At 37.1% G+C, this 13,516-nt stretch overlaps 1 protein-coding gene across 4 annotated transcripts in view; it reads right to left on the bottom strand.

Annotated features, from left to right (window-relative positions):
• SPATA16 (spermatogenesis associated 16) overlaps nt 1-13,516 on the bottom strand; it is a 242,839-nt gene that overhangs the window by 33,006 nt on the left and 196,317 nt on the right. For all 4 annotated transcript variants that reach the window (XM_042903103.1, XM_042903104.1, XM_042903105.1 and 1 more), the window contains exons 7-10: nt 12,594-12,740; nt 11,426-11,538; nt 3,976-4,140; nt 1,325-1,408 (exon numbers count right to left, since the gene is read on the bottom strand). In XM_042903103.1, coding sequence (XP_042759037.1) covers nt 1,325-1,408; nt 3,976-4,140; nt 11,426-11,538; nt 12,594-12,740 — 509 coding nt within the window. The remainder of the gene's footprint in view (nt 1-1,324; nt 1,409-3,975; nt 4,141-11,425; nt 11,539-12,593; nt 12,741-13,516) is intronic.

The following is a 13,516-nucleotide window of genomic DNA, read 5'->3' as shown; positions in this document are numbered from 1 at the left end:
CTCAGAGATGGCTTTTCTGACCTCCCAGACCAGATCATATTTCCCTATTTGTTTCTATAGATTATTGAACATCCACTTCTTAACTACAATATTCAGTAAATTTGTAGCTGTATACTTGTCTTCTTTCCAAGGTGGCCAGGCTCATACAGGCAGGGGCTGTTTTTGTATTGTCCAGCACAATATCCGTAAGTATTCTTTCTAGCACAGTAGATCGTTGACAAATATTTGCTGCATTCAGTTAATTTCTGTTCTAGGTATTTTACCATAGGACCTCTGAAATGATTACAGAAGACGCCCATTTCCTCACATGCACTAGATTCCTTCATGGCTGACTATTACCTCTTAAACCGGAGGCTTCTTCGGTTTATTCTCACATCTCCTGACACCAGGTCTCCCTTTATGGGTTCTCACAGTAATTGGAGGAGACTGAATGGAGAGTAGACTGACTAGAATTTATTACCTTTAATTGGACTGGAGACCCAACATTACTCCCTCCTACATTGTCAGAGAGCTCTGTAGTGTCACACAAGTCTTCCGAGTACCTGATGCTAGGTGCATCTTTGTCCTTGTTTTATTTAACTCCGGTAACCAATGAAGGGATGCTCCTCTACTTCTCCCATCCAAGTACTAACCAGGCCTGACCCTGCTTAGCTTCTGAGGTTAGAAGAGATTGGGTGCATTCAGGGTGGTATGGTTGTAGACTATTCCTCTACTTCTTTTTTAAATGTTTTATTATTTCTTTATTTTGGGGGGACAGAGAGAGAGAGAGAGAGGACGAACCATGAGATCACGACCTTAGCCAAAATCAAGAGTTGGCTGCTTCACCAGCTGAACCACCCAGGCACCGTGACTGTTCCTCTACTTCTAATAACCAGTATGTTACTCCTCCACTCAAAGCATCAATGTGCTAGTTTTTCTGTAGTTCTCTGAAATGTAGCCATTCTTCCTCAAGTGACAAAATATAGGGGAAAGTGTTGGGAGGTGGACTAAAACATTGATGAATGGGCCTTAAAAAAATCTACAATAAGCGATAATGGAGAGGCAGATAATGAAAATAGAATATGAAAATGAGCACAAGAAGACCCATTAAAGCATATGACCACAATCTGCTGGAGGAGCAGACCTGAGGAAACAGATTAAATAAATCCATTTTGATTCTGGTTACACTTCCAGGGAGATAGCTGCATTTATTTAAAAAACCCAAACAGACAATAAAACAACCTGAAGAGCTTTCTTTTCTTTGTATCTTCTAAACAGATTTGACCCAAGATGGACATTTTCTCTGAGAATAATATATCTTTTTTCCTTCAGCTCAAAGTTTTACCTTTTGGATTGTATTCCACACACGTTCTTTATCGTTTCTTCTTCCTTCAAGGGTGTCCATAGCATCTGCCATTAGTGACTGCAGCTGTGGCACCAAGATAAAAATTATCAGCATGGAATTCACACAGAAATAACTTCTCTAAATACACAGATTAAAACCTAATTAAAAAATCATTTGTACGCTGATGATTTTATTACTCATCTTTCCGACAATGAACACCGCCACCTCATCTTTGCTTCAGTCGTTACCAAGTATTATTGCAGATATAAAATATTGTAACAATGGAAAGATTCTTCTTGAGAATTTGTAGAAAACATATAGGTTTTAATGTAGTAAGTGTTGCTGTTTTGTAAAAACAGATTTGGGTTGTAAAGAATGAAGGCGGTAGTTAATTCTCTCAGGAAATGGCATGTAGTACATGAGCGCATTTTAGTATTTTCTCCTGAGGCTAATGTATCATAATTCTAGGCCTCATGCAAAAGCTCACCCGAGGACAATACTAAAATTGTGCTGTTTTATTGCATTTTAAAGGATCTAGCTCATTTAAGTTCTTTTACTATCCTTTTATTTCCTAAAATTTCAAAATAACCAAGTTGCCTTTTTGAAAGGCAAATTTAAAAAATTCCACCCTTTGCCCCAAACTGCCTTGTCCCAATTGAAAAGAATCTGATCTACATGCTACGTATGCGGTTGTAAGGTAATGAAGCTGCATCGAGCCATGCGATATTCAAAGCTAGAAAAGAAAGTTCTCTAAAAAAGAACAAATGTCAGTTCAGTTCACTGTGCCATCAAAGAGTATGAACCCTTAGATAATCTCTCTGTACTTTAGATATTGCAGAGCTTAAGCAGGAGGGCAGAGTTGAGTCACTCAAAACTCTTCTACTGAGCAGTCACTGTTTATATAGCACCATAAAAGATATTACTAGGATTTATTTTCTAGGTTAACCTATGCTTGGAAGTTGGAAAGTAAAATCTATTACTTAAGGTGATGAAATCTTGTAAGATACATGATTTTTAAATATTTGGCCTGTACATGTACGTCCATATACATTACATTTTTTTTCTAGTAGGCATATAAATTATGAAAATACCCCTGAAATCCTATTTTCCAAGGTTTCAGATAATGGGATATTGCACAACATGTGAGTAAGGGATGTCAATAATGCTAGTTTGATGCTCTGTGTATATATTTGGAAATGTAAGTATTTCCAGAGGAAAAAAAAAAAAAAAAAAAGCTCCAGATAGGTGGTTAAGAAGACCTAAGTGCAGAAAACTCCCCTGTATTTTTCATTTAAATCTTGAGTGTGCTTTTTAGGAAGACAGGATCAACACTGTGCCAGCTTCTTAAATTAACATTTTCTTTGCTTCCTCTTATCTCAGAGGAGCATTAATCATCTAAAATTGGCTATAATATGCACTTTGAAAACTCCATACTTACTGCACTCCTGAATGCATTATGAATGGAAGGATAAACACTTAGCCTTTTAGAAGGTGCTCCACTGCGCACAACCATAAAGGTTTACAAAGTATTATTGCCGGTTTTGATTTAGTAATTCCTTGATTACTAGACTCCCTCCCCCCACAGTTTAATACTTTGGTACGCATAGTTTTATCATTCAGCTAGTCAGACCATTTTATATACTATGAATATCAGTATTTATAATACCTTTTTATAGGGTCAGATGAACATTATAAATGTTGGCAGTTCACTTCTTGATGGATTAATTTGTTACAACTTTAAAAGCTCAAAGAGGGAGGGTTGCTTTAGTTATCTGAAAATTACAGGTGATCGGTTTGGGCTGTTCTCATCCTTGCTATGTGAATTCAATTCAGGTCTATAATTAGTTTTAGCTACCTTCAATTACAGCCTCAAAGTAAGAGCCCTCCCTTACAACACATTAGGATTTCCGTATACAGTGAATTTTACCATTCCTCGAATGGCCCTCACATTGGTTAGTAATAGTTTTACAAATGAGGAGCCATCATTTCTCATATTAATTATGGTTATAATAGACACATCTGTTTGAAGATTGTTTCTGTGAGATAGTCCATCAACTGATTTTTGACTGGCTCTGTGTTTTCTGAGTTAATTGGTCAATTCGGTTAAAAAAAAAAGCCATTTGTCTAACTACATTTTCCCTTGCAATGAAACAACTGTTTTATCTAAATGTACCAGTGTGTGTGTGTGTGTGTGTGTGTGTGTGTGTGTGTTGGCACTACCAACATATATGTGATGCTAGAAGTGAATAAGAAAACTATAAAGACTATTTCGTAGGGTTACTCTTGTTCTCTCTACTTTCCCTTACAAGAAAATTATATACTAACCCATCTGGGAGTTTAAGAAATAATTTATCAAAATTATATTTTACTTAAAGCAAAAAGCCTGACCCACAATATGAGTAATCAGCCCTTTTCCATGTTTTTACACATCACAAAGTTCTTACTATAAAAATGGAGGCTAGTCGACATGAGCAAATAAAAGACAGAAACACATCTTTCTACATTTTCCAATTTCTTTATTAAAATGCCTCAGGAGGGTTGGGCAGGTTGCCCTCAGACTACATTGATTCTCACAATTTTGTTTTTCAGGACATATCATTCTTATGTTGGCTGGGGGCCTGTGAAAGCCTTAAACAAAGAAAAACACTTACCAATTCCGTCTCCTCTTGACTGATGTCCTGTAGATAGGGAATGGTTGCCAGCTCCGCCATTGCTTGATTGATCACCTGGGACTGCTCCTTCACTCTCTGCAGCCGGCTCAGGAGGCTGGCATACTGCAGCTTCTCCATCACACCCAAGCACCCGTGGAAACTCCCCTAGTCTCCCAGTAAAAGGAAATGTTTTAGACCAAAATCATGGAAATAGACCTCTCCCTAGAGATTGAAGTCAGGGATTATTATATTTACATCCTTGGAAGCGATGGCTACCTAACACAAATAAGTGTTTCTTTCCATTATTTTAGGGAATTGTCTGCACCCTTCCTTCAAACAGATGAATGTACAAAAAGGAAACGCTTTGCAAGACTGTTGAGAAGGATGTGCAGGTGGCCCTGTAGAAGGAACCTGGGCTGAGGGGAAAAGAGGGGACTGAAATTGAATGTGTTCCACTCTCCCAGTGGGGATCCCACAAAGTTGTGTTCATTTAGAGAGGGTGACTTTATCTATGTCACCAAGGCATCACAGGAGCTAAGAGTTGCCTACTGTCTTGTGTATATAAAAGAATACTTTTTATGCAAGTTGAATCCTGAAAAATGTTATGCATATTGAATTCTGTCTACCCTAATGGCTAAAATTAAATCTGCTTTTACCTTTAGTTCTCACTGGATGGCCTTGGACTCTGGTTCCCCTCCTTGTGGTATTAGAGCACTTGATTCTGCTCCTTGGACCATCCCAACAACTGACACGATCCATCCTGAAATAGGCTACGTACACATTTGTAAGGGCCAACCCCTCCCCCATGAATCTATTGGTATTTTGGGCTTCTTAAAAATGGGGCACACTTTTAATAAGGTGTGCCAGTCAGCCATAAAACAGGAGACATGACCTTCTCTAAAACTTCTAATACAAATTGTAATGCTTGATGGGAAAAATAAAACATCACAAAATTCTCATTTATATTTAGGAAAAAGGGGACAGAGGGGTATCTAAGGGTTAATAGAAAAGCTTTGAGTTTCTGCTGTGTTTGGATGGTGATAAGAAGTGGGAAGTCACAGGAAGATATAGTTTGGCAACTGCATTCCACATCCTGGTGCTCAGAAGAGGAAGTCTGGATGACTGGTGTTCCTTTATAACAGGGTTCCTCCTTGACCACCTGTACAGGAATCATGAGGTTTTGTTAACTGTGCAGAGTACTGGGCCTTACAAGGTGAATATCTCTTGATATGTTGCCCTAGAAATATGATTTTTAGCTAGGTTCCCCCCCCCCCCATATTCAAATATCTCAAGTTGAAGTTGAACAAACCACCATTTTAAAGCCTAATATTTGAACAAAGACTATTTTAGTTTGTGTATGTTTATAGAACAGATTTTTCTCTCCAGACATTAGAGAAGGCAGACATGATTTTTTCTTCTTAAAATAGAATCTCTTCTAAAAAGAAAAATTATTAGAAACTAGCATTACTAAAGAGCATCTGAATTTCAACTTGCATGTGGAAAGCAGTTCTTTCTGAAATGTCACATTCGTGTTTTGATGGACACTGACCTCTAGAAGTTGGCACTCTTCTAGCATCTTGGTAGTATAGGAAGATTGAGGAGCATTACATTGTATATGCTGTATATGCCTCCCTAACACTTATCTGTGCCATTTGACTAATGCCCTTCTATCTCTGCTAATTTGTTTTTCCTGATTAATCATTTATCTGAAAACCTGTGAGCCTATAGGAGTGATGATTACAATTGTGGATTTGGGATCCCTTCTCTGACTTGACAAAATAGCTAGCTTACCCATTTAGTTTAAACATGTAGCTAAACAATGGGACACTGTCAAATAGAGGAAAGCAAGTTGCAGGAGAAACTGTTTTCTTTCTGAAGAAAAATTGCTTTCTTTGTTCTTCTTTAAAATAAACAATGGGGCTCATTGTAGGAAAGTGGTGTAGTGACTCAACTCCAAAGAGCAGAAACAACAGCAGTCTGCTCGGGAACATAATCTATCAGTGTAATTTTCCAAAACATCAGGAAAATAAAAATAGTGGAAGGCAATGGTGCTTTGTTAGCTTGATTGTTGGATGCATAACAAAACAGGAAGCGCTCCATACAAATCAGATTCTAGGGAGAGAGCATAGTTGACTGCTAATCGTTACCTATCCTCCCCCACTACCTTAAGCCAATGCAATTTAGTTATCAGGGGACTATAAGTTAATATTTTACCTATACAAGATGCGGATTTTTGAGAGACATAGTGAAAAAGAGATAAAATTGATATCTAGCGCCAGGAGGAATGTTTTAATGCCGTTTCTTTAAGAAAATAAAGGAAATAATGAAACATGAAGGAATTAGGTTAAACATCTAATGTTACCAAAAGCTAAATCTAAAGGGAAAGTAGCCCTCCCAATGAGACTTCAGGAGTGATCAAAAGTGTCCTTAGCTGCTGGAAAGAGTGTAATAAAGTGGCCAAGACTGAAGCTAAAACCTCATACAGGTACAATGAAGGTTAGGTAAATATCAAGTGCAAATGAAAGCTTCAGTCCGAGAATTGCCTAGATTTAACAGCAGGTATGGTTAAATGTTTGGCAAGTAAGTGGTACTATATAATACCATTAGAAAGCAGAACCCAAGTAAATATATTTCCATCTGACATACGTGTAGAATCATTAATTGCAAAAAAGGGGCAGAAAACGCATATCATTGTTCATTTCAAATGTGTATATGTAAACGTTTTTTATGCTTCACTTGGAGGAAATTAAAAGTAAAATTAATGAGGTATTAAAACATGGTTAGGTCATTTTTTGGCAAGTCAGGCTGTGAAGAAGGCTTCATGCATGGTGAGAGATTTTATTATTTTAACTCTTTAACATTTAGCCCAGGAAGCACAGTACATAAGGTTTGAAACTGACAGCAGCCAATAAAGTTAATGAATGGAAAAGCACAATGGCATATGGTAGCATGTGAAATAATTAGGACAAGGATCCAGAGAAGGAAAAATACCATTAGAGCAGAGCTACTGGTTGAGTGGGGTTGATGTTAAATGGGATTAAGAGCCACCTGGTAGGAAGGTGGTAGAATATTTTAGATTATAACTCTTACGGTACCAGAATCATTATTGTTTGGCCATGTGTTATTGTTGTATGCCTAGTAAAGGAATCTATAAAGATAAGGAAACTGGGGTCAGAGTGTAAGGAGAATCATTGCCTGACACACAGAAAACCAGGAATGTCCTTGTCTCCTTCTACCGTCTCGTGGCAAGAGATGAAAATTCATGTTCCCTGGGAAGCCCTACTGTGGTGAGTAGATTCACTCCATGGCTGGAGATGACACTTCTAATCCTGCCTTTGTGAATAGATCTGAGCACATTAGTGATCTAAGGAAAAAAGTTAGAAATCTGTAGGACACTCACACAATCATTTTAGAGGAACATATAATTTCCAAGTATACAGCTTGCATAAAGAAAAACAAAGGTCTATCAAACTGTCCTTTGTCAAAACAAACTAAAACCAATACAAATAATTTAAAATCCTGAAATTTGTACTGCTTTACAAAGTGTTTCAACATGGATTATGTACTTTTGGTCTCCAACAACTCTGTGAGGTGGGCCTGGCAGATATCAGCTTATTTAATAAATGAGAAAAAATAGCTCAGAGGTTAAGCGACTTGCCCTAGGGTTACACAAAGCATAGCCTTGGACCAAAGTCTTCATCTGTAGGTGTCACAAGTGAGGGTAACAACTAATATGAACAATGCAATACCTAAACATTCAAGTGGACAGCATTTGATATGTGACAAGAAAAAAAACACATACTTCAGGGAATCTTAAAAACACTGTTGAGTGTTTCTTGGGTCACAGTTAATGGCAAAATGTAGCAATAATTTCTACTTACCAACTCATTACTTGCTTCATTAAGCTAGGTTACCTTCGCAGCCAATTTTATTCAGTCCTGCTTTATGAAGCTGTAGTTGGACATACAAGAAAAAGCCTAGAGGCCAATATTTGGATATACTTGTGGTTCCTGGGTACCTTCTGGCTCACTTGCTTCATTTCCATTGCATCCATGTTTGAGATAATCTTCTAAAAACTATTTTGGAAGATTCCATTTCCCATAGAGTTAACCTAGAAATGTTGATAAAATGCCTTGCACGTAGCAAAGTGGTGCTGACTTATTTTAAAGAAGACTGAGGGATTATTTCGATGCTAAGAATTTTAGTTGTGGTTTTCAAATATCCTTTATGGACACATGAAAATACACGCACATACAAATTTATAAGTGGATAGAATGCCCTTTGAAACGTGAGAAGAAAATGAGTGAAGAATATTTAAAAAGTGTGTGATGTCTAGATAGGCCCAAAGTGCATACACAACACACTGTGAGATATGAACTGGCAAGAGGTGATGTGGCCAGTGCCCTGACAAGTAATAAGGTATGGCCACTGTTGCCCCAAAGAGCCAGGGCACCAAGAGATCACTTCCACAACTTTCAGCTCTGATAAGCTAACCATGGCTCTGCTAGGCTAACCATGAACTGAAGAGGTGAAATAATGCTGTATGGTGATGGTTTTTGTTAGCAAAGATTCCACTGCTTGCAAGGGTCTGGTGATGACAAGGATGATGCACGCGGGTCTCTAACCGAGGTTGGTGATGGTGTGTGTATGGCTGGAGGAGGTTATGATAGACGGTAAATTGGAGAACAGGACCTAAAATTTGTGGTAGAGCCAATGAGATTGCTATAAACTGAAAGTTTGTATCCACGCATCCAAATTCATATATTGAAGTCCTAATCCTGGGTGTGATGGTATAGTGATGGGGCCTTTGGGATTAGACAAAGTCATTAGGGTGGAAGCCTCGTGATAGGATTGATGCTCTTATATGAAGAGACACCAGAGAGCTTACTGTCTGCCACGTGAGCACACAGATAGAAGGTGGCCGATTGCAAGCCAGGAAGAGGGACTTCATCAGAACTTGAGCATGTGGCACCCTGATCTTGGATTTCTAGCCTCTAGAACTGTGAGAAAATGGAAATGGATTTCTTCTTCTTCTTCTTCTTCTTCTTCTTCTTCTTCTTCTTCTTCTTCTTTTAATTTTTTAATGTTTGTTTATTTTTGAGAGAGAGAAACAGAGTGTGGGTGGGGGAGGGGCAGAGAGAGAGGGAGACACAGAATCTGAAGCAGGCTCCAGGCTCTGAGCTGTCAGCACAGAGCCCAATGTGGGGCTCAAACTCATGAGTTGTGATATCATGACTTGAGCCAAAGTCAGACGCTTAACTGACTGAACCACCCAGGCACTCCTGGATTTCTTCTTAGTAGAAATATAGGAGAGATAATTGAGTGGAACGCAGTTATGGGGAGGGGGGGAGCTATGTGGTAGGAAAATCAGTAAAAATGTGCTTTTGTATTTGTAATGCATAGAATTACAAAACGTGCAAATAGATTAGGGGTTTTATAGCTTTTTAAAAATGCTGAATAATGTTATTGAGCAGATAAACTGCTGAACAGATGTTAAATAGCTGTTTGTGATGACCCCCTTGGTTCCCCTTGTAAGGTAAGAACATCAAATCAATGATGTAATACAAAAGCCACAAAAAGAAAATTCTTCAAAATTTCCAGCTTCTAGGCCTTTTGAAAAATATTTTAAAAGGGGAAAATCTGTAGTCTTTATAGCCTGTTAATGGGAAGTTCCCTTTATGAACTTTCAGCATAATGGCTTACATTTTGTAAAACAGTACAGCATAATTCAGGTCTTATTTTGGGCTTTTTAACACTGAAAAGTAGAAAGGGCAAATTTTCCCTGGATCAGAAAACTTACCTTAGGGGTGTACAAAGATCAATTGCCAACTCTTAGGGTAGTATCCAATTTAGAAGTGTGGTGCAGAGGCACTAGCTTGAAAATTCCGAATTCTTGTGTACGTAACAAAATAGTTATGTATAATAGCCCAATATACGAAGTAGGGAAACACTGTGTTCACTAAAAATGTGTTGCTGATTTGAAGTGACAAATGTACTGCAAACTTCAATTAGATATCAGGAAGGCACAAAGAAAAATCTCTTTAAAGAGACACTAGCCTAACAAATTCTGGAAATTGCATAGTGTAGCATTGCAATATGTTTAAAAAAAAAAAATATATATATATATACATACACACACACACATATATATACATATACATATATATGTATATATGTGTGTATATATGTACACATACACATATATATACACATATATATGTATATATATACACATATATATGTATATATATGTGTATATGTGTATATATGTGTATATATGTATATATATGTGTATATATGTATATATATGTGTATATATGTGTGTGTGTATATATATATATTTTAAAACATATTGCAATGCTACACTATGCAATTTCCAGAATTTGTTATGTATATATATATATGTATATATATATATGTGTGTGTATATATGTGTGTGTGTATATATATATTTTAAAACATATATACATATGTATATATATGTGTATATATGTGTGTGTGTATGTATATACATATACATACATATACATATGTTTTTTTAAAATATGAAATTTATTGTCAAATTGGTTTCCATACAACACCCAGTGCTCATCCCAACAGGTGCCCTCCTCAGTGCCCATTACCCACCCTCCCCTCCCTCCCACCCCCAATCAACCCTCAGTTTATTCTCAGTTTTTAAGAGTCTCTTATGGTTTGGCTCCCTCCCTCTCTAACTGTTCTTTGTTTTCTTCCCCTCCCCCATGGTCTTCTGTTAAGTTTCTCAGGATCCACATAAGAGTGAAAACATATGGTATCTGTCTTTCTCCGTATGACTTATTTCACTTAGCATAACACTCTCCAGTTCCATCCACGTTGCTACAAAAGGCCATATTTCATTCTTTCTCATTGCCATGTAGTATTCCATTGTGTATATAAACCACAATTTCTTTATTCATCAGTTGATGGACATTTAGGCTCTTTCCATAATTTGGCTATTGTTGAAAGTGCTGCTGTAAACATTGGGGTACAAGTGCCCCTATGCATCAGTACTCCTGTATCCCTTGGGTAAATTCCTAGCAGTGCTCTTGCTGGGTATAGGGTAGGTCTATTTTTAATTTTTTGAGGAACCTCCACACTGTTTTCCAGAGCGGATGCACCAGTTTGCATTCCCACCAAAGTGCAAGAGAGTTCCTGTTTCTCTACATCCTCTCCAGCATCTATAGTCTCCTGATTTGTTCATTTTAGCCACTCTGACTGGCGTGAGGTGATATCTTAGTGTGGTTTTTGTTTTAAAATATATTAAAACAACCCAAATCATCAGCTAAACTTTGCTTGGTTTTGCAGATGAGATTTACCATGAATGCTTCTGAAATCTTGCAATATTTGCAATATTTGCACCGTAAACTTTCCATACTTTTGGAATTGTCTAAAATTTGTGCTTTGGACAAATATAAGACACTCATATACCTACATTCAATTGGGTGCTTCTAATAAAATCCAGTATTGGCAAGATCCGCTTCCCCATTGTCTCCATGTGCCTCACTGTGTCTTCTTTGGTCAGCAGACCGAAGGGAGTTTTATGTTCTAAAAATTGTAACAGTAAACTTTTATACTATTTTTCCAGACTTTCATTTCAAAAATGCTTTCTTTAGCAAGCTATATACAGATATCTCAACGTTAATAGATATGAAATCTTTAGTGTAGAAACTAGTACCATCCCTAGACCACATGCATAACAATGAAAGATCTATGAGGAGAAAGGCAGAGGAGACATTGCCCTTTCGCGACTATCATTTATTCATTTTGTTGTGTTTCCTGATTGAGAGATCTAAGAGACAGCCTATAACAATTCATCTCTCTCTGCAGAGTGTTTTCCCTGACTTGTGAAAAAATGTTGTCATAAATGTGTCTGATTCTTGTCTTGTTCCTCCCAGGTATTATTCAAGTGTGCAGATCCCACTGACTTTGTGGCTTGAAGTTGAGATAAGCCTCGGAGGATAGAGTGCCAGATAAAACACAAATCCTTAATTATGTGGGTAGAGCTGAAGGAATAAATTTAACCTGGTCATGAATTCTGCCCACAAATCTGAGACTTCTACTCCATGTGAATATTTTCTTCATTTTTGAAAGTTTCAACTAGAATTACTGAATACCATTTAACTGTAAAACTCTTCAGGAGATCTAAGCTCTCGGCTAATTACATAAGAATGGAACAAATATCAGTACAAAAGCAGTTAATCCAAGTGATTTAAAGTTGTCATTGGCTATATTTTTTATTTTGCATAATACTTTTGTCGGAGAATTTCCTTCTACATTTGCTAACTGATAAGAACAAAAACTTGTATTCTTTAAGTGCTTTATGTTTAGGCACTTTATGTTTAGTGCTATAGGGGTGAGATGGTTGGAGTGAGGGAGGCAGGCATTCTAGAATTGCATTGGTCTTGGGGGAGTCTGAATCCCAGGTATTGTTAACTAATCCACAAAGAAGACTGGAAGGAGTTAATAATTACCCAACAAACATTTTTTGGGGTCTAGCACTACTATATGCTAGGCCTTGTGATGAATAAGATTTGCTGAGGAATGCACAGTTCCTGCCTTAGAACAGCATTGAAGGATAATAATAAGTCCATGTGATTTACCTGTAAATGTAGGCAGCTTCCTACTTGATAGTTTTTCCAAAAATTTTCCATCTTCTTTGTTTTTGAACCCAAGAGTCAAGAGGTATTGTTGGGGAGGAAAAGATGACCAGTCAACTGTCTGAGGCAACATGTGGACTCCTTGAAGATCTGAAATACAATAGGAAATGAACTAAAGGCTTTGATATCAAAGGGTATTTTCCCCCTAAATTTCAGGAATTGTACTTGGAAGGCATTATAAATACAAATATTAAAGGCACAGTAGAAGTGTATGCATCAAAATGTCAAATGCATGATATATCAAAATTTTATTATGGTATGTATTTCATTATTTATGCTTTTTAAAAAATATAAACATACACAGAGCATAGTAGTAAAATATGGTTCGATTACATGGATCTCCTTCCATTCAAAATAATAGAAAGTTCAGGACAAGCTTGCAGGTTTAATATTTTCCTGTGTGCTCTTTTCAAGAGAATTTGATTTTTCTGTTCATAGTTTAAGATTTAAAGAAATAACGTTATATGAAAGGAAAGAGAAAAATTGCCAAGTGAGAATTAAAATATAAGACTAATTAATTTAGTTACCATCCCTCCTGTAGTTGAAGAAAATTTGAAATGACAAATATACTGATTTTTGTAATTAGACTGGGAAATAATTCAAGTGTCATGAAAATGGTTGCAAAACAAACTCATATACTTAATGACCATGAGAACTAATATTTACTGAGTACTTATTTTCTACCTTCCCTTGTTCTAAGTACTTTGTGCACATTGTCTTTTTAAATCCTCATGATAGCTTCACAAAATTGGTGCTATTGTCCCCATTTTGTGAACAGAAAGTTGAGGGACACAGATAGGATGTGACTTACACAAGAACACAGCCTGTAAGTGGACAAAGCGGGATTCATCCTTGGCAGTCTCACT

This window comes from Panthera leo, chromosome C2, assembly GCF_018350215.1.
Source record: "Panthera leo isolate Ple1 chromosome C2, P.leo_Ple1_pat1.1, whole genome shotgun sequence".
Classification (NCBI taxonomy): domain Eukaryota; kingdom Metazoa; phylum Chordata; class Mammalia; order Carnivora; family Felidae; genus Panthera; species Panthera leo.
Note: the sequence above shows the minus strand (reverse complement) of the source record. Positions and strands in the feature narration are given on the sequence as shown.